General features: G+C 55.9%; 1 protein-coding gene across 1 annotated transcript; it reads right to left on the minus strand.

Annotated features, from left to right (window-relative positions):
• Positions 1-558: 558 nt before the first annotated feature.
• SCN4B (sodium voltage-gated channel beta subunit 4) lies at positions 559-20,624 on the minus strand. Its single transcript, XM_026505664.4, has 5 exons — positions 20,324-20,624; positions 12,065-12,237; positions 10,830-11,058; positions 8,313-8,442; positions 559-4,368 (listed from the first exon to the last, which is right to left on the minus strand). Exons 1-5 carry the CDS (start codon positions 20,382-20,384, stop codon positions 4,275-4,277), a joined length of 687 nt encoding a protein of 228 aa, XP_026361449.2. The 5' UTR covers positions 20,385-20,624; the 3' UTR covers positions 559-4,274.
• Positions 20,625-24,680: the final 4,056 nt, after the last annotated feature.

The raw sequence follows: 24,680 nt of genomic DNA on the forward strand, positions 1-24,680 counted from the left end.
TGAAATGGGCATGGGTAGGGTCATTCCTGAGGTATAAACCAAAGCTTCTTTCCTCTTCTACCGCCAGACAGCTTGTGCCCTGGAACAGCCAGATGGAGGGACCAGCCAAGCAAAGCCCTGGGTGCTTATACACCAGGCAGTATTTTCCCTGTGCTTTTTCTCTTCAAGGTTGCCTTCTTTCATTTGAAGCAGATTTTACCTGTTTCCAAATGTTAACCTGGGGCAGGAGGCCTGGGGAAGGGGGAGATGCGATGGCATTTAGTGGTACCAGGATCATTACCAAGGTCAGCAGCCCAGGGAGGGCCCTGGCAATGACTCCAGTATTCAAGGGCCAACTTTCCAACTTCTCCAGAGAAGAATTCCACACCAATACTTGAATGCCTGGGAACATACCACACATTCTTCGACATTTTCCATGTGATCCTACCTAGGCAGGTAACATTTTAGACAAGGAGACTGGCGCTCAGGGAAATAAAGGAATTTGTCCCTATTAACAGCTGGCAAGTAATAAAACTAGAACCCAACTCCCAATAAGCCAAAGATGGAAACCCCACGCCATTTCTATTAAACATAATTTTTATTTCATCCAAGGCAAAGCTAAATAAAATTCTACAACGCCAAATGTGTTATAAAGGCAAGATCGTTGATCACATCCGTTCTGTGCTTGAACACAAGTCATTGCTGGGCGTGTGCACATCTGTGCCTCCCAGAGGCACCCATGGACCAGAGGCCTCCCAGACCCATTGCTGCATTGTTTTGATCGATAGTTACATTTAAAAATTGACTATGGGTATTGTCATCCAAGCCAAAGGAATACACCATGCATAAGATAGTCAAAAGCTCTGAATATCAGGTGGGAGGTGGGAGGGGAGGGACTCCAACCTCGGACACAGTAAGGTGAAGCAAGCAGTAGGGTTTTCTCGAGAAGTTCCCCTCCTTGTCCTCCCTCCCCCAGCACTCCTGGCAGCTGTCCATAACAGTGGGAGGGAGTCATGGAGTTATGGAACCTAAGTGCATGGCTGGTCGTCCCCCTCAGTCTCTTATCCTTTCTCAGGCTCCTGGTGTCCCAACAGGTATAGTTCAGGCCAGGGAAGATGGCTCCCCAAATGTGCTGAGTCTCCCCCATCTCAGGCACACATATGTCCATACATCCCCACTGCCATGCACAGCCCCCCAGGCCACAGCATGCGTCTCCACCCACACACCCTCATCTGACACCATCTCAGGGGCACACTGTCACACCCCTCGCTTCACCTCCAGCTCTGGTCAGCCAGCCACGTGGGAAAAGCCTGAGCTCCACTGGCCCCCGCTCCCAGACTCTAGCCTTCCAGGTTCATTCTGATGGCCTTTTGCTCAATTCCCACCCAGGGAGAAACCCAAGGCCTTCAATGCTGGGGTCCCGTTTTGAGGTCAAAGATGGGGAGCTGGGAAAGACTCTGTCTTTGGTCTCACTGACTTTACTGTCAGCACAGCTGCATGCCTCCAGGGCTCCCAAGATCAATTCTGTAAATGGCTCTCTCTAGCCCACAAGCCCTGGAAACACCCTCACCAGGCCTGGAGATCTGCACGCACTGAGGCTCTGCCTGGGAAGGTGGTTTTGCCCATAGACATTCTGTTGCAAATCCATGCCAGTGTTCCTCCATGGGCATCAATCACCTCGCCCTGGGGCCGAACACTTCTCTGTTGTGGGGGTGAAATAGAGCATTCTTCACTCACTAAATGCCCATAGGGCCCCCAGGCATTGAGGCTACCAAAAATGTGTCCCTACAGTCCCTATTATACCACCTCTATTACAAACTCCCAAACAAAAGCCAGGGATAAGAAACTTTAAGCATCAGAGCCAAGGCTTCTAATATTACAAAGACTAAAATAATTCCAAGGGGGAGGAGTGGGAAGAGAGAGAAAGCAAGAGTGAGTGAGAAAGTGCATGCGTGCGTGTGCATGTGTGTGAGTCCGTGTGTGTGTCTCCTAGGGATGGGACACAGAGGTGAGGACAGGACAGACTTGGAACAATTCCTCCCATTATAATGCCTGGCCTCCTAGATCCCTTTCCAAGCCAAAAAGATTTTTTTGAACAAAAACTCGCCAAGCCCCACAACAATCCTGGGAGGTAAGGTACATATGATTACACTCACTTTATAGATGGGAAAAGCTGAGCCCAGAGAAGATGAGTGACCCACCCATCAGTCAACAGTAGACCCAGGAGTGGAGAGGACGGCGCTTCCCCCCACACACACACCCCTGCTCTATATGCCCTGGCCTCCTCTGAAGAGAGTAAGAGGAGCCCAGGTGATTCAGCTCGTTCAAATGCTGGAACTGGGAAGGGGGAAGAAAGCAGTTTTCGGGAAGGTAGTCACGAGAAGTTTTCCAAACGGCTGGTAGCTCTGGTCTGTCTGCTCCCGAACCGGGAAAATCGGAGTCTGAGCCTAGGGTTCTGGGGGGACAAGGATGGCAGTCCTGGAGGCAGAGCAGAGTGGGACCCTGCAAACCCATCAGGCAGGGTGAGGGCCACAGGCCACGGCCACAGCCAGGCACCTGCAGGAGCTGCTGCTCCTCACGCCCCCCCCACCTCCAGCCTGGGGGGGCGGGGGGCTGCAGCCACTTTCTGACGGAGAATCCTGAGGCAGTCCCCAGAACCTCTGGGAAAGGGGGCCACCCCCCTCCCATCCCTCCCAGGCCCAGAGGACAGGGTATCAGAGAGGAAGGGAGCAGGAGCAGATGGTGGAGGTCTCCCTTAACACCGCACGGCTCCCTTCAACCCTCCCGCCCCATGGGGACACCACCACTGCGTTCCCTATCAGGGACCCCAACAGCTCCAAGATTCCATCACTGTCCAGGGGGCCATGGGTGGCGCCACCCCAGCTCCCTGGTCCCCAGCACGGCCTTGGGAGGCAGGTTGGGGACCCCTCATAGTAGTACACCAGAGCTGGCTGTCCCGCACAGGCTGGAGAGGAGACAGAGGGGATGAGCCAGGACGCGAGGAGCTAAGGCACAGTCCAGCCCCACACACACGGTGTGCAAACCAGTTCTTGGGAAAGCAACGGAAGATTGAGCACCCTCTCTCTGCTCCTCCCTAACCTTGGGGGGAGGAGGAGAGGGTGACACAGCTGAACAGGAAGCAGCCAGAAAACCCAAGGGCCCCCTCTTCTGAAACAAGAGGATCCCTGAGGTGAAAGCAAGCCCTTGACCCTGGGGTGGAGGTGAACAACCCTGGGCCAGGATAGAAGGTGTGATGGATGGGCAGGCGCACGGGAGGCGTGAACCCACAGGAGGGGAGGGTTTGAGGGAACAACACCTCAAGCAAGATGACACCACCTGCTCCGTCTGGGAAAGAGGAGCGGGGGAGAGGCATGCTCAGGAGCTCCCAGGGGCAGCGATGGGCCCGCCATGCCGAGGAGAAGGGGCAACCAGCACTGATGGGGCTGGGGTGGGCATCCCAACGGCCAAGAGGCCCTGGACATGGGCTCGCCCACCTCTGCAGTCCTGGTTCCCCAAGGAGAAATGCTAGGAAAGGCATAGGCAGCACCCCAGTGCTCCAGGAAGGCTGGAGGGCCCCCCTCACAAGCCCCTCAGGAACTCAGAGATCAGAGGAGCAGCGAGGGGGGCCGGGACTCCCCAAGAGCAAGGTGGCCAGCCTGAGTTGGAAGGGTTCACAGACTCCAAGCAGCAGTGGGGCATGGAGATGGGGAGGGGGCTGCCAGACACCCTGTGAGGGGAGGAAGGGAAACGCCTTACTAGAGGGACCTGGGGGTAAGGTATCCATCGAAGCCTCTCACTGTAGGTCCCCCTCCATCAGGCTCCCACCCCCGATCTTGTACGGAGTCCTCTAGGCCACATCCACCACCAAAAAGGTTAGATCGCCACACTATTGTTCACTGGGGTCCAGCTACTGAGGAAGGCCACACTGATCCCCCCAAGCCTCTCTTAAAGAGAAATCTGGAGGAAAACCAAGGTATTGCTCATACAGGGTGAGGAAACTCAAGAAGACCCCAGCTACCCCAGGTGTCAGGGGACCCAGCCTCCACACCACCCAGTTCTCCTTTCCTTTCCTGAACTTTCCACAGACCCCCTCCCCTGGCCAACCCTCATCCCTGGGGAGCCCTGGCTGGGGGAAGGGGGGGCTGGCTGGGCAGGACCCCAGTTTCTCCCCAGAAAGACTACAGTTGGAGCCAAGCAGCAGGCGTCTCAGGCACGTGGGTTCACGGACATGGCTCAAGCATCAGTTCATCAACAGCAAGTGAGGCCCGGGTGGCTGCTTGGCCCCCAGCGGGGGCTCACACTTTGATTGGTGGTTTCTCTTCCGCCTTAGAGCCAGGCAACCCGTTCTCTGTGTTATCATTCCCTGAGGAATTCACGAGGCACTCCTTCCTGGAGAGGGAGAGAGGAGGAGAGGGCACTGGTGAGGTGGTGAGGAGAGAGGCCGGAGTAAGGGGTCAGCTGTGGACAGGAGCCTGGGCCCCGCCACCAGCCCTGTGCCCTCTCCCTGGCCTTCGGTCAGGCAAAGGTGGCAAGAGGTCAAGTCACCCAACCTCTCTGGGCCTCGGTTTCCTCATCTATAAAATGGATGTGGTGATGGCACCTTCTTCGTGGGGGGAGCACCTAGAACAGTGCCTGGCACGCAGACAGGACCCGGTAAGACCCACCATCTCCTAGTCGTCCCAGCGTGGCAGAAGGCAAGGGTACCAGGTACTGGTCCCAGGGATCAGCGCTCAGGGGAAGCCAAATCATGTGCATTCCCAGGCTGTGCCAACCTGGGGGGAAGGGGGCAGGCCAGCAGGCAGTATGGCAAGGGCAAAGAGCTCCCCCCAGACCCCCTTCCTGTCTGAGCTGGCTGTGACCAGAGGTAGAAGAATGCTCACGGAAGGAGCAGAGCAGGCAGACATCCCGGCAGCAGGGAAGGCAGGTGTGAGCAGAGTGTGGTGGGACGGGGGAGACAGCAGCGGGAAGAAGAGACGGTTACGTGGGAAGACACCCCCCGGGAGGCTCCCCAACCCGACCGCCCGGAGCTGGACATGCTCCAGAGTGAGTATGTCCCACGTCACGGGCAGCACCCAGGCTCTGCAGAGCTCTCAAGGGAAGACCTGACGGCTCCATCATGGCGTGCTTTCTGCTCCGGAAACTTCCAAGCCTGTTTCGCAGCTGCTGTAGCCAAACCATGTCAGCCTCCCCCTGGACGTGTGTAGCCAGCTTTGAGGCCTTCAGGAAGGACTTACTCTTTCATCCTCATCCATTTTGTCTTGTAAAATTTAGTCCATGGCTCCAGCCTATTGAGCTCCTCCTAGGTCCCAATTTTGTTCTCCTACCCAGTCACTAGGTTCCTGGAAACTTGGTTTCATTCCTGGTGTAATTTGAATCTTAATAACAACGAATAAGCAGAGCCCTGTGGCATACCACTAAAGACCACTGTTCATACAACTATTCAGATAAAGCTAGCTAGCTAGCTACACATCTCTATACCTAGGGTATAGTCAACCCAGACAATTCCTATCCACCTAGGTGTCCTCCCAAGCACTCCAAATTTTTTACTGAGAATCTACGGGGTACAAGCCCTGCGTCAGACTAGAAGGGTGCCTGCTCTCAGAAAATCTACGGTCTTCCAGAGAATGGGACGTTAAATAAGTAACCACAATACAATGCGATGAATGACAGAACGAAGGGTTTACCAAGGACGCATCCACCCAGGGATCAGGGAGGGCTCTCCAGACATGTTGCAGAAATTGAGACCAAAAAAGATGAGCAGGAAAAGAGGAAGGGGGATCTGCCCACGAGTGGAAACCCTGAGATGCTGTCTAACACCTCCCTTCTTCTCGGGAAGCCACCCCATCTCTGCTGTTCATGCAGGCTTTCCTCATGCTCAGAGGACCCCTCTCAGGCTTCCCCGTGGTCTGTCTCCTCCAGCCTCCCCCGACCCGGTCCCTGTGCTCACCAAGGCCAGACCCTCTCTTCCAAAGCCCTCTGATCATGCCAGGCCCTGAAAGCCTTCCAGCTCCACTGCATCCAGGAAGAAAGCCAATCTCAGCCCAGACTCCCAGGTCCCCAGGGGTCTCCCCCCAATGCCCTCTGCAGGCTTGTTCTCTCCTTCCCCCTACCACACCCCCCACTCTCTCTCAACTGACAAAATGCCTTGTTCTCCAGACACATGTCTCTTCCTAGACTCTCCGCCTCTGCTCTCAGCAGTTCTGGAACCCCCTTCTCCTCACCCTCCCCAGGGCTTATAGTAGATCTGTATTGCAAGGCCTACCACAAACGTCCTTCAGCCAAAAATCCTTCCCTAGTGTTCCATCCTCTTCGGAACCCCTGAAGCATTCTATTGTACCTCTTTGCTGGCACCCAGCCTCTCTACCTCGTCTTACATTTATTTGCATACACACCCTGTCTTCTTTACTTAAGGGCAGAATCTCATTCCTTCCAGAATTTCCTACAGCACCTGGCACAGTGCCTTGTACACACTACCTCAAAAATAGCCATCAAATGAAAGAAGGAATGAATGAACTCTGGATATACTCCCCGAATCAGTAGAGTATGGTGACAGTGGTTAAAGTTTTGAAACCAAACAAGCCAGGATGCAAATCTCAGGTCTATCATTTTCTAGCTGTGTGGCCTTGGGCAAAGTGCGTCACCACTCTGAGCCCCACCTTGCTCAACTGTAAAATAAAAATTATGGCTATTATATAAGTACCTGGCAGAGTGCCTAACACATGGTAGGTATTCAATGAATGACAAGAGGTGTCATCCTTAGCCATCTCCAGACCCACCAGCCCTAGCAAGAAAAGGTTTGGTCTACCTTGTTCTTTTTTTTTTTTTTTTAAGATTTTATTTATTTATTTGACAGAGAGGCAGCGAGAGAGGAAACACAAGCAGGGGGAGTGGGAGAGGGAGAAGCAGGCTTCCTGCTGAGCAGGGAGCCCAATGCGGGGCTCGATCCCAGGACCCCGGGATCATGACCTGAGCTGAAGGCAGACACTTAACGGCTGAGCCACCCAGGCACCCCTGGTCTGCCTTGTTCTCGATGAGCCCGTGGGGGCTCCCGAGGACCGCCGTTTTCTTTTCTAGGCGTTTTTAAACCACATGTTGAATACTCTGTTCTCCAGTTTTGCTAACCAGCTATAGCAAAACTGGTTATTAAAAAGAGAATTTGGTCTAACTCCATGCTCCGGGCCCCTCTCAAAATCTCCAAAACCCTGGCCATGATGTAGGGAGACAATCCAAGAGTTCTTCATCTCAGCCAGTGCCTCCCGCTCCCCCACCCAGTGCCGTCCCCTTCATCTCCCCCCTGCCTTCAGCTTCCCTCCCCTCTTACCAGCACGATTTCTGCCCTTTCCAGCCTAATTCCCTCTTCTCAACAAAGCAGAATGATGGAAACAGAAACAGCGGCTCTCCCTTCCCCCTTGCATCTCCTTGCCGCTACCCCCCTCTCTGCTCCAGTGCCTCCTCTCATCTTTCCTGCTGATAATACAACTTCCAGGGGCACCTGGGTGGCTCCGTCTGTTAAGTGTCTACCTGAGGTCCTGGGATGGAGTCCCGCATTGGGTTCCCTGCTCAGTGGGAAGTCTGCTTCTCCCTCTCTCTGCCCTTCCCCCCACTTGTGCTCTCTCTTGCTTTCTCTCTCTCTCAAATAAATAAATAAAATCTTTAAACAAAAATACAACCTCCAAATGCCTTTTTACATTCACTCCTGCTTCTCTGGAACCTGACACAGTTCTGGCAATTCTGAGCCTGGGACTCGTACCGTCTCGACCTCCCCATCTTTACTCCCCTTCCCCCTTAGAAATGTCTGTCTCAAACCTGAGCTCGGCCTGGGGCTTCTGGAAGGCCCTATTGGCCTTTTTAGGTTTTTTTTCAGAGTCCTCCCATGTGAACTTCCAGAGTCTCACAGTAAGATTCCCATCTCTCTAGAGGGGTCTTCCCATTTTAGAGTTTTTGTACATGGAATCTTGCCTTTCTCTGATGAAAAAAAAAACAAGGCATCTAAATCTTTTGGTGGGACTTAGGTTGGGGAAGTACAAATGGAAAGAGAGAAGCTAATGGGATGGACAGGAAGGCAGCAGGATGAGGCAGAGCAAGTCCATGTACACAGGGAACTCAGTGTGCTCCATAAACACGCAGCGGGAGGGAGAGGAAGAGGGGCTGGGAGACAGGAAAGAGTGGTAGGAGTGGGAAGAGAGGATGGGATGGGGGGACGGACAGAAGGATGAAGGTGGATGGGGGCAGATGACAGTGGAATGAGATGATGCTGGGAACACCCACAACACAAGACAGGAGTGGGTGGTGGGCCGGTGGGAGGACAGCAGCGTGCAATGGAGTCAACTCACTTCTTCTCCTGAGTCTTCTTGATGAGGAAGGCGATGAACTTCTTGACCAGCAGGATGAGGATGAGGAGCCCGATGACCCCACCCACGACGCCCAGGATAATGAGGGTCACGGTGTTGTCCACTTCTTCCACTGTATGGCCAGAGCAGGGAGAGAAGGGGGTGGGCGAGGGGAGCAGGAGTCCACTGGAGCCCAGCAGGATGGCAGCCCAATGGCTACAGCCCTCCAACCCGCCCCCACCCAGCCCCCAGCCCTCCCCAAGCCTTGCAGCAGGAAGCGGAAGATGGAACATGGCGCCTACCAGGCTAAGGCACAACACAAAGAGGTTCCTCCCCCACCCCCTCCACACACATACCCTCCCACAGACACACACACACAGTTCTGGAATAATTCAGACTCAGGGCCCACAGCGGGTTTGACTTGGCCCCCAAACACCCACATTAAAAATGTCATTGCCTCTTTCTGGGTCTTCTTTGTCCACACAGGAAAAATCAAGACTCTCCTTGTAACAACTTTTATGTGGCAAGTAGACTTTGGGGTCAGGGCGTCTGGATTCTAACTCCAGGATCTCGGCAGTCACTAATGGGCCTGTAACCCTGAGCTGGTCACTTAAGCCTTCTCCCTCAGTTTCCTCATCTGAAAACTGAACTCCTGACTTCCAGAACCTGCCCCACTCACCATCTCCCCACCTCTGCTGAGAAAATGCCATCCTTCCAGTTGTTCTGACCAAAATATTAAAGTCATCCTTGACCCCTCCCTTCTCCAAACCCCACATCCAATCCACCTGAGAATCCTAATGGCCCTAACCTAAAAATTCCAGAATCTGACCTCTCAGAACCACACTGGCTCAAGACATCCTGGCCTGGATGTTTGCAGGAGCCTCCTAACTGGACTCCTCGCTTCACTGTCTATTCTTGGCCCCCCAGAGAGCTCGTTCTGGGTTAACTCTTCTGCTCAGAGCTCTTCAGTGACTCTCTTACTTAGGCTTACATCTCACTTAGGCTCACAAGGCCCCACACAATATGGCTTAACCTGACTCATTTCTTACTATTTGCCCTGCTCCAGCCACATTGGCCTCTTTGATGTTCAAGTATCTGCCTCAGGGCCTTTGCACTTGCTGTTCCCTCTGCCTGGACTATCTTCCCAAAGACATCCTCATCGCTCCCTCAAATGTCCTTCTTCTAGGTCGCCTCTTCAGTGAGGCCTTCCCGGTGACAGTGCTGGCACCCCCTCCCCCCCCATTTTGCTTTGTCCCCACAACACCAGCCATGTTCCCCTATGCACCATCATTTTCTTCTTTATTTTGTTTACTACGCACCCCCTGACTAGAAGGAAATCTCCACAAGGGCAGGAAATTGTCTACCCTGCTCATGCTGTATCCTCAGCACCTAGCAGGGGCCACAAAAGCAGGTGCTCAATAAATATTTGTTGATTAGATGAATGAAGGAATCTGTAAAAATGGAGAAAAGTTCCCTCCAAAGGGACATGTGAGGGACAAAGGTGCAAAGGTAAGGGACAGCACCTAACTCAGTGCCTGGCACCCCAAAATGCTCCATAAATGTCGGTTCTCTTCCCCTCCTCTTCCCTCCTGCAAAGCCTGAGAACGAAGTGGGATGGCATCCAGACGAAGAGGAATAGGTGCCAGCCTTGCCTCAGGAGCCTCCCGGCTCAGAGCAAGCTGCCTGGATGGCCTCTGGCTCTGCCCTTGGCACAGCCAACCGTGAACTCATGGGCATCTCTCTCTCTCTCTCCAAGCACCCCACTTCATCCAGGAGAGCAGTGAGTCCCCAGGCACCGAAGAAATGCAGCACAACCAGAGCCCTAGTGCAGATCCCTTCCTTTTTTCTCTATTTCTGTGCCTCCTTAAGCCTTCCAGGCTCCCTGTCCAATAAGCCCCACCTCCAGCCCCTTCTCTAACGACCTCTAGTGGCGAGGGTCGTATGGCTGCTCCTCACAGGCTTCTTCACTGGCCCACTGGTCCCCTGTAGCGGACTCCAGTGGGGTTTCAGCTCCAGAGGGGAGTGGCCACTCTCATCAATCTTAGTTGCCTGCGGTTCTGCCTGCTCTGCCCCTCTATCAGTCCTTGGTTTACCTGTCTTCTCTCCTACCCTGGACTGTAAATTCCTCGGAAGAACACTGGGGTCATTCGTGTTATTTTTGGTTTGATGCCTGGCATTCGCTCAACAGTGGCGAGGGGAATGCACGAGAGTAGCAGTCATCAGCACACACAGCAAACTCTGCCACCACGAGCCACTCGTGTGTCCCGTCCCTACTTCTCTCGAGCACCCTAGGATGATGCAGATTTTACAGACGAGGAAAACCGGGCTCGGAGGGGCTAAGCGTGTATCATAAGCTATTCAGCACACAATAGGTATTGGAGCTACGTTATCTGAGCCTCCAGATGTGACTCCAGTAACTTTTGAAAGCATATTTGACCGACATGCCATTTGACCCCACTGAGTGGGGCACCCTGCCGTGCTTCCCACTCCACTGCCCTGGTCCCGGCCCCCACTGCTTACGTTTATCAACGACTTGGAGGAAGATGGTGGCCTGGTGCTGAAAATTATTCTCCTTGGGGTTCTGCACATGACAGGTGTATTTGCCTGTGTCGGTGAATTCCAGGTTCCTCAGCAGAATGGAAATATTGTTCATCTTCTCCTTCGTGGAACCCTCCAGAGTGATGCGATCATCATTTTTGAACTTCACCTTGGGGTCAGACTTCTCATTCTTCACCGTCCCGTCTATGAGCTACAGGGCGAAGGGCATGGGGAAGAGGTGGCCAGAAAGAATCAGGGTCCTCAAGAGTCATGGCATCACTCCAACCCATTCCTTGGGTGTCTCCCTGTCTGGGTCCAGAGAGAGCCTGCAGCCAGAGGCGCTTCCCCCACTTGGTTTCCTTCCAATACCAATAGTGCTGCCTGTCTAACCTGAATTTCACTTGCTTCAAGCTAAACCCATTTTCTGTCATTAAGATCTCCCTGGAACATAGCACAGCTTTTATCTCTTTCTTCATAAAAGCCTTTTACGTAATGGCTCCGGCAATTACCACTCTCATTTCCCTCTGTCACCACCACCACCCACAGCCTTTGCTGACAGCTTGCCCCCTGTCCATCTGAATTCTGGCCCTCCGTCGAGACCTGGATCAATCCTACGGCACTGTCCATCAACGGCTCTGAACCCAGTGTTTAATTACATCCAGAGTTGGTCTCTTGTGGCTTCCTTATGTACACTTTGGGTCCCCTACAAGACTGCACAGTGAGTACTCACTAAACACCTGTCGACTGGTCCAACCCCACCTCCAGCCCACAGCTCCTGCAGAAGAACTTTCTCTTCCCTAGCTTCCTCTCCCTTCTTTCTAGGTCCAGTTCCCCAGCCCTTCTCACATTTGGACTCTTCTTCCTTCTTCTCTCCAAGCCTTCCAAAGGTCTTTCTCTCTCCTGTTTTTTAAATTAAATTATTTTTACACAAGCAATCCAAGTTTCAGGCGTTTCTTCAGACCAGACAAAGGACTCTAGGCAAGAATTCCAACAAACCCCAAATTCTGGCAACACCATCTAAGCATCCCTCCCACTTAGATCCTTCTGAACAGGCTCTGGAAAGAATGCTAGGAGAAAGGAAACAAAAGGTAGATTCTTGGGACCATCACAGAGAGGTCAGTCCAAAAGGGACCAGCGCAGGGTAAAGGGAGGCAGGGGTGAGGTGACAGGGAAAGGAGGAGGATCTTAGCTGTCCTGTCCCCTCCCCCACTACGTACAGTCCTGAATGTATCACTGCTGTTGTAGGACCACCAGAAGTGGAGGTCTTGGAAGCCAAAGCAGCTGGAGAAGGTGCAGGGCAGCAGGATCTCCGTGCCGTTGACAGCGTAGATGGTGGTGGCCTTTCCCACAGACACCTCCAGCGACAGGGACACCGGGAGCAGGAAGAGACCTGTGTGACAGGAACCACCTCCCTTAATAAAACCCCACCGTAACCTCCAGCCTGGAGCTCTGGAAAAGGACACTCCGGCCGGGAGGAGCAGCTTGGCCTGGCAGGGAGGTCGCTGTCACCCTGTGTATCAGCTTCGGGAGGACGGTTCTCTTTACTTCCATTAACACTGCCTGAGCCACCCGCCCTAATTGGTTTCTCCCCCTTGGCCTGGGCTAGGGAGCTGCCCGTGTGGCGCTCGGGATGACCACCAGAGGTCACCCCAACCCAGGAAAACTAGGCCCTTGCCGCGAGGCTGCGCCTCTACCCTGCGGGTGCAGTCCCCGCAAATGCAGTCCCCGTAAGTGCCACCCCCGCACCACCCCAAGCGCGGAACGGGCTCCTCCTGTTTACAGTGGGAGTTTCCCTTAGGACGGTGCGCGGCCCCGTCGTTACATTTCCCGGATTGGGGGTGAGGTGGGGTGGGGTGGGGGTGGGGGAGGGGGCTGGGGCGGAGGGTGGGTGCTGGAGCCTGGTACCTCGCGGTGAAGAAGGTGAAGAAGAGACACTGCGCCGCGGCCTCTCATCCCCGGGTCCGGGACGCTCCCACCGGCCCCGAGACGCGGAGAGGCGGAGGGCCACCTCCCGCGCAACCGTGGGGGGCCGGCCAGGACCCGCACCCTCTGGCCAGCGGCGGGGACCATGGGAACAGGAGGGAGCCGGCCCAGGCCGGGATGGGACGCGGCGGCACCGGGCGGGACGAGCGCGGCGCTCGGAGCCCGATCGCAGGAGAGAAATTGGGAGGGAGGACGGGAGACACCGGTGGTCGATTCCTGATTCCCGACCTCGGGGATGCTGGAGAGGAGGGGCGGCGTGGAGAGGGCGCAGGACGGCTGGCCCCTCCCGACCCGCCCCCAAGCCCCGCAGGCCCTCTCCGGCCCACATCCTGGGAACGTCCCTCGAACGCCCCCTGCCCGCCTCCCCAGCTCTTCCCCATCCCTACCCCCACCCCCACTCCACCGCCGCCCTCGCACCCCACTCCCCAGAATGTCAGTACCACCCCTGCCGCTTGGATGAGTGGAAACCACTAGTCTCCACTCTTGGCCATTGGGACTCCCCCCCTCATGAATCCTTGTAAAGGGACCTGGCCCTCCTCCTGTCCTACAAAGTCCTGGAGGAGAGACCCCAGTGTACCTCAAGGTCGGGGGGGGGGGGGGGGCGTCAGGATAAGAAGCGTAGGTGATGTCCTTGCCTGGAGGTGAAGGGGACATCTGAGGTCTCAGAAAGAGTCCTACTCAGGTTCCCAGTGCTCCCCTTTCTGGGCCCAGAGCCTTGCTAGGGCTGCAAGAGGATAATCCCATTTCATTTCCACCCCACACCTGTAGGAGAGGTATTACTGATCCTACATTTTACAGGCGGAAATGTGAGGCTCAGAAGAGCAAAGTGCCTTGCCCAAAGTTGTACCACTTCTAGGGGTACTTGAAATCCGAACCCAGGTCTGACTCAAGAGCTTAGTGGGCACCGGAGAGCTGCCATGTGGCCGCACTAATTCCTGTCCTGAAGTTTCCCTGGTATTTCCTCCCAGACTGCACCTTCTCTTGGCTGTTTGCACCTCCAGCAAGTTCCCGGAGCACCAGCGCTAGAGGTGTTCCCACACTGATCCCTTATTCTTACTGCCCACCATGGAGACAGGACTACAGGCCCCATGTGGGAAGAGACTCGGTTGTGCTGACCAGGTGTCCTGGCCGGGCCCCCTGAAACCCCACCGCTCAGCCCAGGTCTGCTCTCGGCTCTGTAGGCAGTCCCCAGACTTGGTGGTGTTCCCAAGACAGCCAGGGTCATCTTCGTTTTAAAGGTACACAACCTTGCTCTTTCTCCCATCCTCGCTCTCTTTTGTCTACCTCGATCCCTTCACAGCCCCTAACCAGTTTCCTCTTGCTTTGCTCACCTAAGCAGTGCTTTTTAAATGACAGAGAAGACTCGCAGGAGAGCTGCCTTCCCTGGCTTCTTGCCCTCGGGGCTCCTCTCGGCTTCTTCACATCACCCCAGCTTCTGAAGGCAGAGTGGAGCGCTCTTACCTCTGGTCAGGAAGAACAGCTAGTGGTCCGGTGACCCACCATGACCCCTGCCACCGTCCATAATAGCTGATAGGCCCATTTGATCCTCACCCCCATCCTATGAGTGACATACTATGATAGGTTCCTGTTATAGATGAAACAACAAAGCACAGAGACTTGCCTAAGGTCAACAAGAATCATTTCTAGCATTCCAAAGCCCCAAAGCAAAAAAAAATCCTCTCTTACATCCTAATGTAGCAGGACTTGCCCCACTGAAGTTTGCATCAGGGCTGAGAAGTTAGCCCTCGTTCTTGGACTGGCTTTTAGGTGCCAGGAAATGTTCTAGAGCAGGGGCTTTGCAACTTGAGAGAACATCGGAATCACCTGGAGGGCGACAGAGGGCTTGGCCCCACCTCTGGAGTTTCTGATTCAGTAGGTCGAGAGCCTGAGAACTTGCATTTCTAAATGTTGCCAGGGAATGCTGGGGTCAGGGACAACGCTTCCAGAACCACGGTGCTAGAGGGTTTATACATATGAACGCCAACTTTAAGAACACCAAGAGGTAGGCATAATTTTTCTCATCTTACAGATGATGAAATTGAGGCTCAGAGAGGTTAAGTAACTAGCCCAGGGCCACAGAGTAAATGGGGAAGCTGGGACTGAGCACTTCCTATAAGAAAGGACAGGTATTTTATATACACTGTCTCACTTAATCCTCATACTAATCCTGTGAGGTGGTTATTATTTTTATCCTCAATGTACAAAATGAAGAAACAGGCTCAGAGAAATTGACTTGCTCAAGGCCACACCCCCAGTGGGTGGAATAAGCCGAATTCACACTGTTGAGGCTTAGCTCTGCTTTCGCTCCTGGCTTTCTTTTTGCCTCTGCTCCTGCCCTGCAGCACACCTCCCCCAGAGGCCTAGGGACAGGGCCCAGACAGGAGCGTCCACCCCTCCAGCCTGGATGACGGCCCTTTTGTAGGAGAACCCAGCTCTGCTTCTGACCCCCATTGTTCCTCCAAACCAAGGAACAGAGTACAGAGCTATGACAGGAAAGGCCCCAGGAGAAGCTTCGTGATAACCACAGGCATCCCGCGGGGCCCAAGCGCCAAGGAATCCCATAGCTCCAGCCTCCAGCGCTCACTGGCACCCCTTGTGCAGGAACCTGGATCCTGAGGAAGATGGGGGAACTCAAGTCAGGGGTCAGATCACCTCCCCCACCCCAGCCAGAATGGGATACCCAAGAGCACCAAAAACACACATCAAAAGGAAAATCTTTCGATCCGCTTTAAACAGGTAGAAGCCAAAAAAGAGCAAAAGAACAGTCCAGAACAGAGGACAAACTACTTCTTTAAGGTCTAGCTCATGACAGTGCACATTTCTGCCTGATTAGTGTGTGCCTATGTGGATGACTTAGCTAATACACTCAGGAGTCCCACAGCGAAACCCTGCCATTCTCACCATAGCCTGGAGGGGACAAGGGAAAGGCACAGAGACTTTCACGGAAAAGTCCAGAGCCCTACCCAGGTTAAGGCATCGGAGAGAGTGGGCAAGCCCGGCCTCTGCACTGCACCTCCTCCCAGCAATCTGGAAGCCCTGCCTGCTCTGTCCGAGAGGCTTGTGCATAGGAAAGCCTGGGGGGGGGGGGCTGTCTCCCATGCTCTCTCACCTGGGAGGCTGCGCTGAGGGGAGAGGAGGGAGCACGGGCAGGCGTTGATCTACTAGAGGCCCCAGAGGAGTGCTTCTGTGGCATGGCCAGGCCAGCAGCGGGCTGCTCAGCAGGTGCAAGGCAGGCCCCGCTCTGCCTGCTGACCTTGAAAAAGTCAGGATGCCACATCCTGCGTGCACACCCCCAAACTGAGATGGCTGTCTTTCCTACCTCCTGAGCTTGGTGTAAAGCCAAAACACAGTCTTACAAAACACAAGAAGGGCTTCGGTGAGCCCGTCCCTCTGACCTAGGCATCCTGCAGGTAGAGGAGGGTGGTGTCTGGAAGGAGGGAGGAGGACAGGTCTGGCCTTCATCACAGGTCTAGAAGTAACCAGGGCTCCCCTCACTTAATGACCAGTGTCAGCCAAGAATGTCTCCGGGCCATTCACACAGTTTGTACTCGCACCCGGTACCACCTCATGGAGCTCATTCTTCCCACGCGGCCGATCCCCCCGAGTAAAGAAGCTGCTTAGAATTTCAACTGTTGGGGCGCCTGGGTGGCACAGCGGTTAAGCGTCTGCCTTCAGCTCAGGGCGTGATCCCGGCGTTATGGGATCGAGCCCCACATCAGGCTCCTCCGCTATGAGCCTGCTTCTTCCTCTCCCACTCCCTCTGCTTGTGTTCCCTCTCTCGCTGGCTGTCTCTATCTCTGTGGAATAAATAAATAAAAATCTTTAAAAAAAAAAAAAGAATTTCAACTGTTTAGAATTCCAGTGTGTGCACGTATGTATCTGGGATTAGGGGCCTCTTTCCGGCATCATGGGATTGATGAGCAAGTCCTCGTGATCCTGTGGAATCCCACCCTGAGCCCCAAAGCTTTGCCTTTGCTCACTGAAAGGCCCTAACCAGCTAGCTGGCGACTCCCTGAAGCCCTTGGCCCTGCCCATCCTCAAGTGCTGCGGGGGTTTGTCTGAGGATCGACTCGGGACTCCCAAGTTTCACTAAAGTAATAAAAGTACTCAGCATATGCAAATCTTATTATTAAAGGTGCACACCAGCCGGAATTTTCGGGCCCCCAGCAGATATTCCAAGGCAAATGCCAAGGCAGGAAATGGTCTGCCATCTTTTCCCACATCCAAGGATCAATCTCACACACACACACACACACACACCCTGAGGGGAGGGAGGAAAGAGGGGCAAGGTGGCCCGGACTCTAAGTTTAGCTCCAAGGGCTTGCCTGGCATGGCAGGCGGAAACAGGCTGACTGTAATAGGGAAGCTGATACTCTCTGGCCCCGGGGGACTCAGACAGGCTCAAAGTTAGAGCTGAGAGGCAGAAAGTGGGCCGAGGCAGCAGGACAGGACCCCTCCTGGGGTGCAGGCCCTGGGGGCTGTGGGAGGCAGGGCTGGGCAAGCCAAGGCCCCTGAGCCCGGAGACAAAGGAAAGATTGCAGCTCCCTCTCCCTAGGCAACCTGCCTACTTCCTGCCCACCCCCAGGAGCTTTGTTGAGACAGAAGATGCCCCTGAGAGACTACTGGTGCTCAACAAAACCAGCTTTGCCAACAAGCCCAAACGGTGTGCCTGGCCCTGCTCCTGCAGAGGCCACAGAATGGGTGCCTCGGCTTATGCAGGGATTCCCCATACTCAGCAAGAGGGCGAGGTAGGACACTCTGTGCCCCAGGCCTACCTTTCACACAGATCCCAGCAGGGGGCAGACTGGCAGAAGGGCTTTGGGCCACCCCACAGGGCAGCATCTCCAGAAAAAACCAATCACCAGGTCCAGATTCAAACCCCACCCCCACCCACTTCTCCCCTTTCCCGCTCTCTTCTGCGTGAACTCCTTACCTCCCCTTTCCTTTCCTTTCCTCTGAGCGGGTCTGAGCGCCCTCTCCTTAATTGTGTTCTCATTAAACAAGCCCTTAATAAACACATACCCAGGGAAGGAGGGTTGCGCAACATAGCGCCCTCACAAGTGATAATTAAACACAGATCACAGCAATTAAGCAAATCAGGGAACAAGGAAGGGGTGGGCAGGACAGATATAGTACCAGTTACAAGCTCAGGAAGGGACTGGCACCCACAGAATCTTCAGCTGCAATAGTTCAACCCTGGAAACTCTTTCTCCACTGAAGAGAGGGCTACCGTGTGAGGTTAGGAGAAATCTGTAGTCTGTCTGTGAGGCTGAGTTTGACATGAGGCCAGGGCACTGGGGGTGGAGGACTGCTGGGAGCCTACCGCTCCGTGCCCAGGCTCTGCAGTTGTCTGGGCCCCCAGGCCTCTGTCACCGCCTGCCTCACCCCTCCCTCAGTTCATCTGCCCAATCCCGTCGGCCTTCCCTCTCTGCAGACTTTAGTCCACTGGGAGTCACGTTGGTCTGACGGGGCCCAAGAGACCTGGATTCTGTCCCACTTGACCATCGACTGGCCATGCTGTGCGAGTCACCTTCTCTCTCTGAACCCTGGCTTCCTCATCCTTAGGGGAGCTCTGTGATATAGTTTCCAAACTGCCTGCCAGCTCTGATGCTGCCAGGGAGCTTCTTCAGTTGGCTGTCCAGTCGCCTCTGCATCTCCCCTACCGGCCTGAGGGCAAGGATGGCGTCTGCGGCCCAAGCTCAAAGCAGTGCCCGCGTGCGGGCTCAGCAGTGGCCACCTGGGCAAGGTCCAAAGGAGGCCCCTGGTGGTATTCCCTCTGCAAACCAGAGGGGCGGGAGCAGCAGGCGGGACCAGTTCTGGAGCCTGCAAGTCTCCCACCTAGAAATCACTCTGCTTTCTCCTGCGCTCCCAGAGGGTAGCTCAGGGACTCATCCAAGCCTGCTCTGACGGGCTCCTGCTCCACCTAGTCTGCGCAGCTGAACAGTCCTTGCAGGAGGTGGCGCCTCCCCTCTGGAGAAAAGGACCAAGACTCTGCCCACAGTCCTCCCCCAGTGTGTAGTGTGGCTTCCCACGGTGGTTCTATAACTATTTTAATGGCCCGGGCACTGGCGTCCCACCACCCAGCCGGGCAGTAGGCGGAAGGAAAGCCAGAGGTGTTGATAAGTGGGCTGGATTAATGACTGCATGCTGTGAAGTCCCCAGTGACCTTTTACCCCAGCCATGGTCACAGTGGGAACCTGAGCTGATCAGAGATGGGGGGGGGGGAGCTGGTGTGCAGCGGCACTGTGCCCACCCCATGAAGAGGTGCCTTAGACCTCACGGAGGCCAAGTTCATTAGGGTCACGGTGAAACCAGCACACATCTGTGCCAAAGAGACAGGAGAAAACACCAGTGTCTTCTCTCCAGCTGTGGGGGTATAAATAAATCAGTGGCTCCTGAGTGAGAGAAATACTCTCTCCCCTCCACTACCATGTGCCACCAAGGCAGGTCTGCATACGGTCTAGTTACATTTGCGGAAACAGCAGCGACTGCCCTTAAAAGCCCGGTCTCCCTGTTTTCAGCACAAATGTCTCCATCATGGGCCCAGCCCCAAGAGGGGAGCTGCCAAAAGCCAAATCTGACAAATACAAACAGGAAGAGGTGCAGGTGCCAGAGCTGGAGTCGGCTTACACTGAAATCCAGCTACACTTTACAAGGAGATTATATTCTGGAGTAATATCATTCCCTAATCTCTTGGAGTTCGCCATGCAAAACCATCATGTACATATTAATAGATATTAAGACTCTGTTCCTTTTGTGTCCTCTGGATGTATCTCCTCGGTCTTCATATTCATCCCAAAAATGAAGAGCTGAGAGCAGGTTAAACAGGTCCTCCCTGTGGAATCTCTTAGTAAGAAGAGAGACAAGATCCTTCCTAAAAGGAGGCTTGAACAGTCCTCCAAGTCCCTCCAACCTTCTCCAGTCCTTGGTGTGGAGCCTCAGGGAAGACAGTGGGCACTGGAGGAGATAGGGGGCAGAGGAGACAAACAGAAAAAGGGCCAGGAGGAAGGGGAGCCCCCCTCCGCCCCCCCCTGCACCCCTCTCTACCCCCCGCCAGATGCCTGGGCAACAAGCATCCAAGCTGCAAACACCTCTGGGCAGGGGTAGAAACCACCATCCCAACAGTCACACGTGCAACCCCCTGGCATTCCCTACACCCAGGGCACAGGCACCCTCCCCCAGCACGCCTAAACCTCGGAACCCGGGAGACCCGTGCTGCAGCCCCCGAGATGCAGCTCCAGAAGCCTGGAGCTGAAGGCGCCAGAGACAGCGAAGAACTAATCACGGGGCTGGCCACCGCTGGGGCGGGGGAGGCGCACGGTCCCCAGGGAGCGCAGCCGTCTGAGCCGGGCGGCCGGCAAGAAACGGGTGCTCCTTCCGCACCATGCCGCACTCCGGAGCCCACCGGGTCCGAGGCACTTCTCTTCTAAGTGTCCCCTCCCCGGGGGGAAGAGGGTGGAGAAAGAGAAGGGATCCAGCCGGGGTTGTCTTACCCAAAAGCCCAGCGCCCAGCCACTTCGCCCGGGCTGCGCCTCGGTCCCCGGCCCCGGGCATCGCTGTGTGGTCTCCGGAGCGCGCCGGGGGCGCCGGGACGGGGTACAGGGCGCAGCCGCGCGCAGCCCGCGGTCTGCAGTGGGCCGCGAAGCCGCCCGGAGCTCTGCGCCGCGGGTCGGGGCTCGGGAAAGTTAGCGGGGAGAGTGCAAGAGCAGGGGGAGGGAGGGAGAGGAGGAGCCGGCTGCCCGAGCGGCTGCCGAGGGCACCGGCAGGAGAAGGAGGAGCAAGAGGAGGAGGACGACGACTAGCAGGAGGACCGCTGAGCGAGCGCAGAGGAGAGCGGCGCTGCGCCTCTGCTCTGGAAGCGCTCCAGCCGCAGGAGGGGCGATGGCCGCCGCGGAGCCCCGGGGCGCCCCCGCCCGCTGCGCACCCTGCCCCGCGCACCCCGCTTCGCGGCCCGGGAGCCCCGGGAGCAGGCCGGGCACCCCACTCCCTCTCCAGCTCGGGCTGGGCGGCTGCGGCTCGGCACTGCAGGGCCACCCGCAGCCGCCCGCATCATCCCAGGCGCTGAGCTGCCAATTAGGAGGATAGTTTGGGGGGGGAGTAGATGTGGAGCTCTTCGGGTGTTGGAAGGCTGTGTTGTTCTGCTTTGGGGACCACGAGTGGGGTAGCGACTCCCTCTCCCGGGGCCGCAGAGGGACCGCTCGAAGGTCCGCGGCTGGCCCCGCCGCAGCTGGTGAGCAGGTGCAGGCTTGCCCACTGCGGACCCCCGCCCCCGCCCCGCGCCTGCAGCCCGCCGCCTTCGCCCCCGCGGCTCGGGGCTCCGGGAACAGAGCTTCCCGTTGCAAACTGCCCCCGCCCACCGCCCACCAACCTCTCCCATTTCTTCGTGGACTCCTTGGAAATCGTGATGCTCCCAGCTAGGGAATCAGGCCAGACACTCCCTATCTGCGTCCGGCTACGCCCTCCCGCCACACCCCTACTTCTCATTTCTCCCACCTATGCTGTCCCCCCCCCAGACTCTGCCCTTTCACCCTCCACCAAGCGATTCTCTGGGCCTCCCTTTTCGGGTGGGGGTGAAGGAGCCCAGGGCAGGCCTCCCTGCTCGAGGTTACAGCAGATCAGAGGGCTGCTGGGAGACCGCTAACCAGCAAGCCTTATCTAACCTTGAGGGCAAAGTGAGAAGTGCTGTTTGCCGTGGTTCATTAGCAGAATGTCTGCTGTCCTCTCTCGCTGCCCTCCTCACAGCCCCTTGCCAACCATCCAGACTCCCTCCCTCCATCACAGATCCTGTCTGCCTCCCTGGTCCTCCACTCCTTGTACGCCTGGTCTGGAGGCTGGTTCAAACCTGAAAACCTGCTCCCACTTCATGGCCTGACCCCTGCCTTAGCCCCACCAGTGCCTCACCAACACCCCCACCTTCTTATCCTGGGACCCCTGGTGGGCTTCCAAGAGATCATGGAGCCCTTGAGATTGGCTGGGAAATGCTGAATGCCTGTCTTTCCAGAAGAGAAGCCCGCTGCCTTTCCGGCATAGCCGGCATAGCCGGTGTAGCCGAGACAATGTTGCAGCAGCGCTGGAGTTAGGATCCCAGCTCCAGCATCTATTGCTGTACGACCTTGAGCAAGTTATGCAACCTTCTGCACAAGCCTCATCTATACTCTGGTGAAAGGAATGATCTTTACCTCGTGAGATTGTTAAGAACAATGCCACACTTAGGCTAGACAACAGGGAGGGGCCTCAGGGCCCTGGGCGACTGAGCTTCCTGGGCCTCGCTCTGGCCCTCCTCTGGCCATCATCTCCCCCCTGGAAAAGGGGGTCCCGTGGGGCAGAAAGGGAGGGTGGTCCATGCACCTCCCTCTTCTAGACCAGGCTCTGGGGAGCCAGGACCCTGGAATTCCCTGCTGGAATGACTCAACCCTGAGCCAGCCTCTTCCCCAGGCTCCTCCTCCCAGAAGCGGACCCTGCCTGCAGTGCACCCAGGCAGTGGGCAAGGTGCAGCTGTTTGCAGGGGCTGGGGAGTGGCTAGAACTCGACATGCAGCTGGAATGTTCTCAGGCATGCACGAGAGTGGACCAGAACATGCTTTTTGGACCCGGTCTTCAAATTAAGGTCAAGGAATAGTAATCAAGTCAGAGGATAATAAACTTTAACATTTTGTTATCTTGATTTATAATTTACATTTAGGCACATATGTAATTTCCATTTATACACTTGCTCCAGGCCTTACAAGCATCAGAAGTGGACCTGGCTATGAAGAGGGAATGAGATATGATTGCCCGTAAAAATGCTTAGCAGAGTGCTAGACAGAGGGTAAGCTCGCGGTCCATTTGAGTTCTTCTTATTCTCAAAGAGGTCTGTGGCCCCAAAAAACCTAAGTCTCTTCCCATCTCCAGGAGCGCCCTCTCTTTCCCCAGGAGGTCCCGGACACTAGATTGGCAGGGCCAGGCACCCACGCCTGCCCACTTTATTTTTACAGCAGGGCTCATGTTTCTCAGAGCAGGAGGCTGAGGTGAGAGAGGAGGTGAGCCAAAGGGAAAGCAAGTGACCCCTGCCCAGAGAAGGGGGAGGGGAGGGGACAGAGCTCTCTGGATATCTTTAGATCCTGGCCACAGGAAAAGGGGCGCGTGTCCCCAGTGCCCTCCACCTTCCCCACTGCCTTGCTGCTCACCCTGCTGAGAGCCCGAAGGATCCTTAGGAGACACAAGCATTTCACAGATGAAGAAACGGGCCCAGAGAGGTGGAATGCATAGCCCAAGGTCACAGAGAAAGTGTGTCTTAAAGCCAGGATTAGAACCTCCCCCACTACGTGATTCCCTCCCTCCACCCTCAGCTTTCCTCTAAAGAATATCGGGAGGGTTCCACACCCCGGGCAGAAAAAGTGCTTGAGAAATGCATTAGTGGCTAGAAGATTTCTACATTTACAGAGCACTTGCCTCAAAAATTCTCAAAACCCTAGACCATTGATCCAGCTTGGAGGAGCCTCCTGAGGGCGCTCAGGGAGAGGGTCACAGAGGGTCAGAGCTCCTCCTCCCCTACCCTTTGAGAGCTATCTCTTGGAGGAACCCTCCCTGATTCAGCCTCCTTCCCTAGATCGGAAACCACCCCCCACCCCCCCACCCCCGCTCTGGGCTCTGGGTGGGGGTGCGAAGGCATGTTGCAGCACCTCGCTCTTTGGCTCTTTTCCCTCCTTCCGCTGGAAGTCCCTTGAGGGAGGGGAGGGTGGCTGGGACAACGCCCCCAAGGGCACCCCGACAGGCTTGATCCTTGGGGGTGGGGAATGCACACTCAGGTCCTGGACAGCCTGGCTCAGAAATACCTTGAAGAGCGAGATTTCAGGGATGCGGAGAGGGACTGGGCCCCAGGCCAAGGAGCTGTCAGGGAGCTGTCATCTGGGGGGTGGGGTGGGGAGGACGAGGAGATAGGGCTCAGATTTAAGGGGAAGAGGGTTGTCTCCGGGGAAGGGCGGTCACGTAGATTCTTTGAAACAGTCCAATAGTCCTGAGAACAGGAGACCTGTCAGTTCCTGCCCTCCAGGGATTGGAACCAGGAGGGAGAGCGTGTGGAGGGGAGAGGGGGAGCCCCCAGTAGTTCTAGGGGCAGAGCTCCAGGTCCCGGGGACTGGGAAATGCTCCCCAGGGAAGGCACTCACGCCTGCCGGGGGAGGTCCCACCTTCTACCAGCGCAGGTAGATGAAAGGCTCGGTCCCCTGTCAGTTCGCAGAAAGGCGGCCACCAAGACCCCAGCAGGGAGGAAGGGTAAGGGAATGGAGCTATTTTAAGAGGAGTTCCTCCTAAGTAACAGGAGCCTAGCAGGGAGCCTCCCGCCTCTGGCTCCCACCCGCCCTTGCCCGCCGCCCCTCTCCCCCTCGTCCCCCACAAGCCCCCGCGCGCCTCCTGTCCTTGTCCCTGTCCCCATCCCTGTCCGGCCCTTGCAGGTAACGGAGCTCGCTGGTGGTGGCACAGACTCGGCTTGAAGAGGGAGGGAACACGGGGCTCTGCAGGGAGCCCACCTCCGCACCCCCACCCCACCCCTGAACGACACCAGGATCTGCTTCCAGCACCTTCCCTGAGCTGCCCTCCCTCTGCTAATAAACAGAGCCCCATGCTCAGGACCGTGGAAATGCAGGCGAGATTCTCTGCCCGCATGCCTGCATTAATTTAAAGTTAAATGCCCTCAAACCCTTCTGCCCCTCGGGGGTTTGGGCAGCTGCTACCTGCACAAACTTTTGAGAGCCTCCTTTCTAGTGCCCCTCGATCCGTCCCCTGCGCGTCCCTCCTCACCGTTCCTTCCCACCGGCTCAGGGTGCCCGCTGGCCCACCCCCAGCCACAGTCTCAGCATCCACTGAAGTTCGG

The sequence above is a fragment of the Ursus arctos genome, unplaced genomic scaffold (assembly GCF_023065955.2).
Source record: "Ursus arctos isolate Adak ecotype North America unplaced genomic scaffold, UrsArc2.0 scaffold_22, whole genome shotgun sequence".
NCBI lineage: Eukaryota > Metazoa > Chordata > Mammalia > Carnivora > Ursidae > Ursus > Ursus arctos.

What these genes read in the sequence shown, in the direction of transcription:
- SCN4B (XM_026505664.4), bottom strand. Translation starts at nt 20,384, where the DNA reads ATGCCCGGGGCCGGGGACCGAGGCGCAGCCCGGGCGAAGTGGCTGGGC. An exon ending in CCTCCAAGTCGTTGATAAAC is followed by an intron (nt 8,443 to 10,829) that starts GTAAGCAGTGGG and finishes CTGGCCATACAG; the next exon opens with TGGAAGAAGTGGACAACACC. An exon ending in AAGAAGACTCAGGAGAAGAA is followed by an intron (nt 4,369 to 8,312) that starts GTGAGTTGACTC and finishes CTCCCTCTCCAG; the next exon opens with GAAGGAGTGCCTCGTGAATT.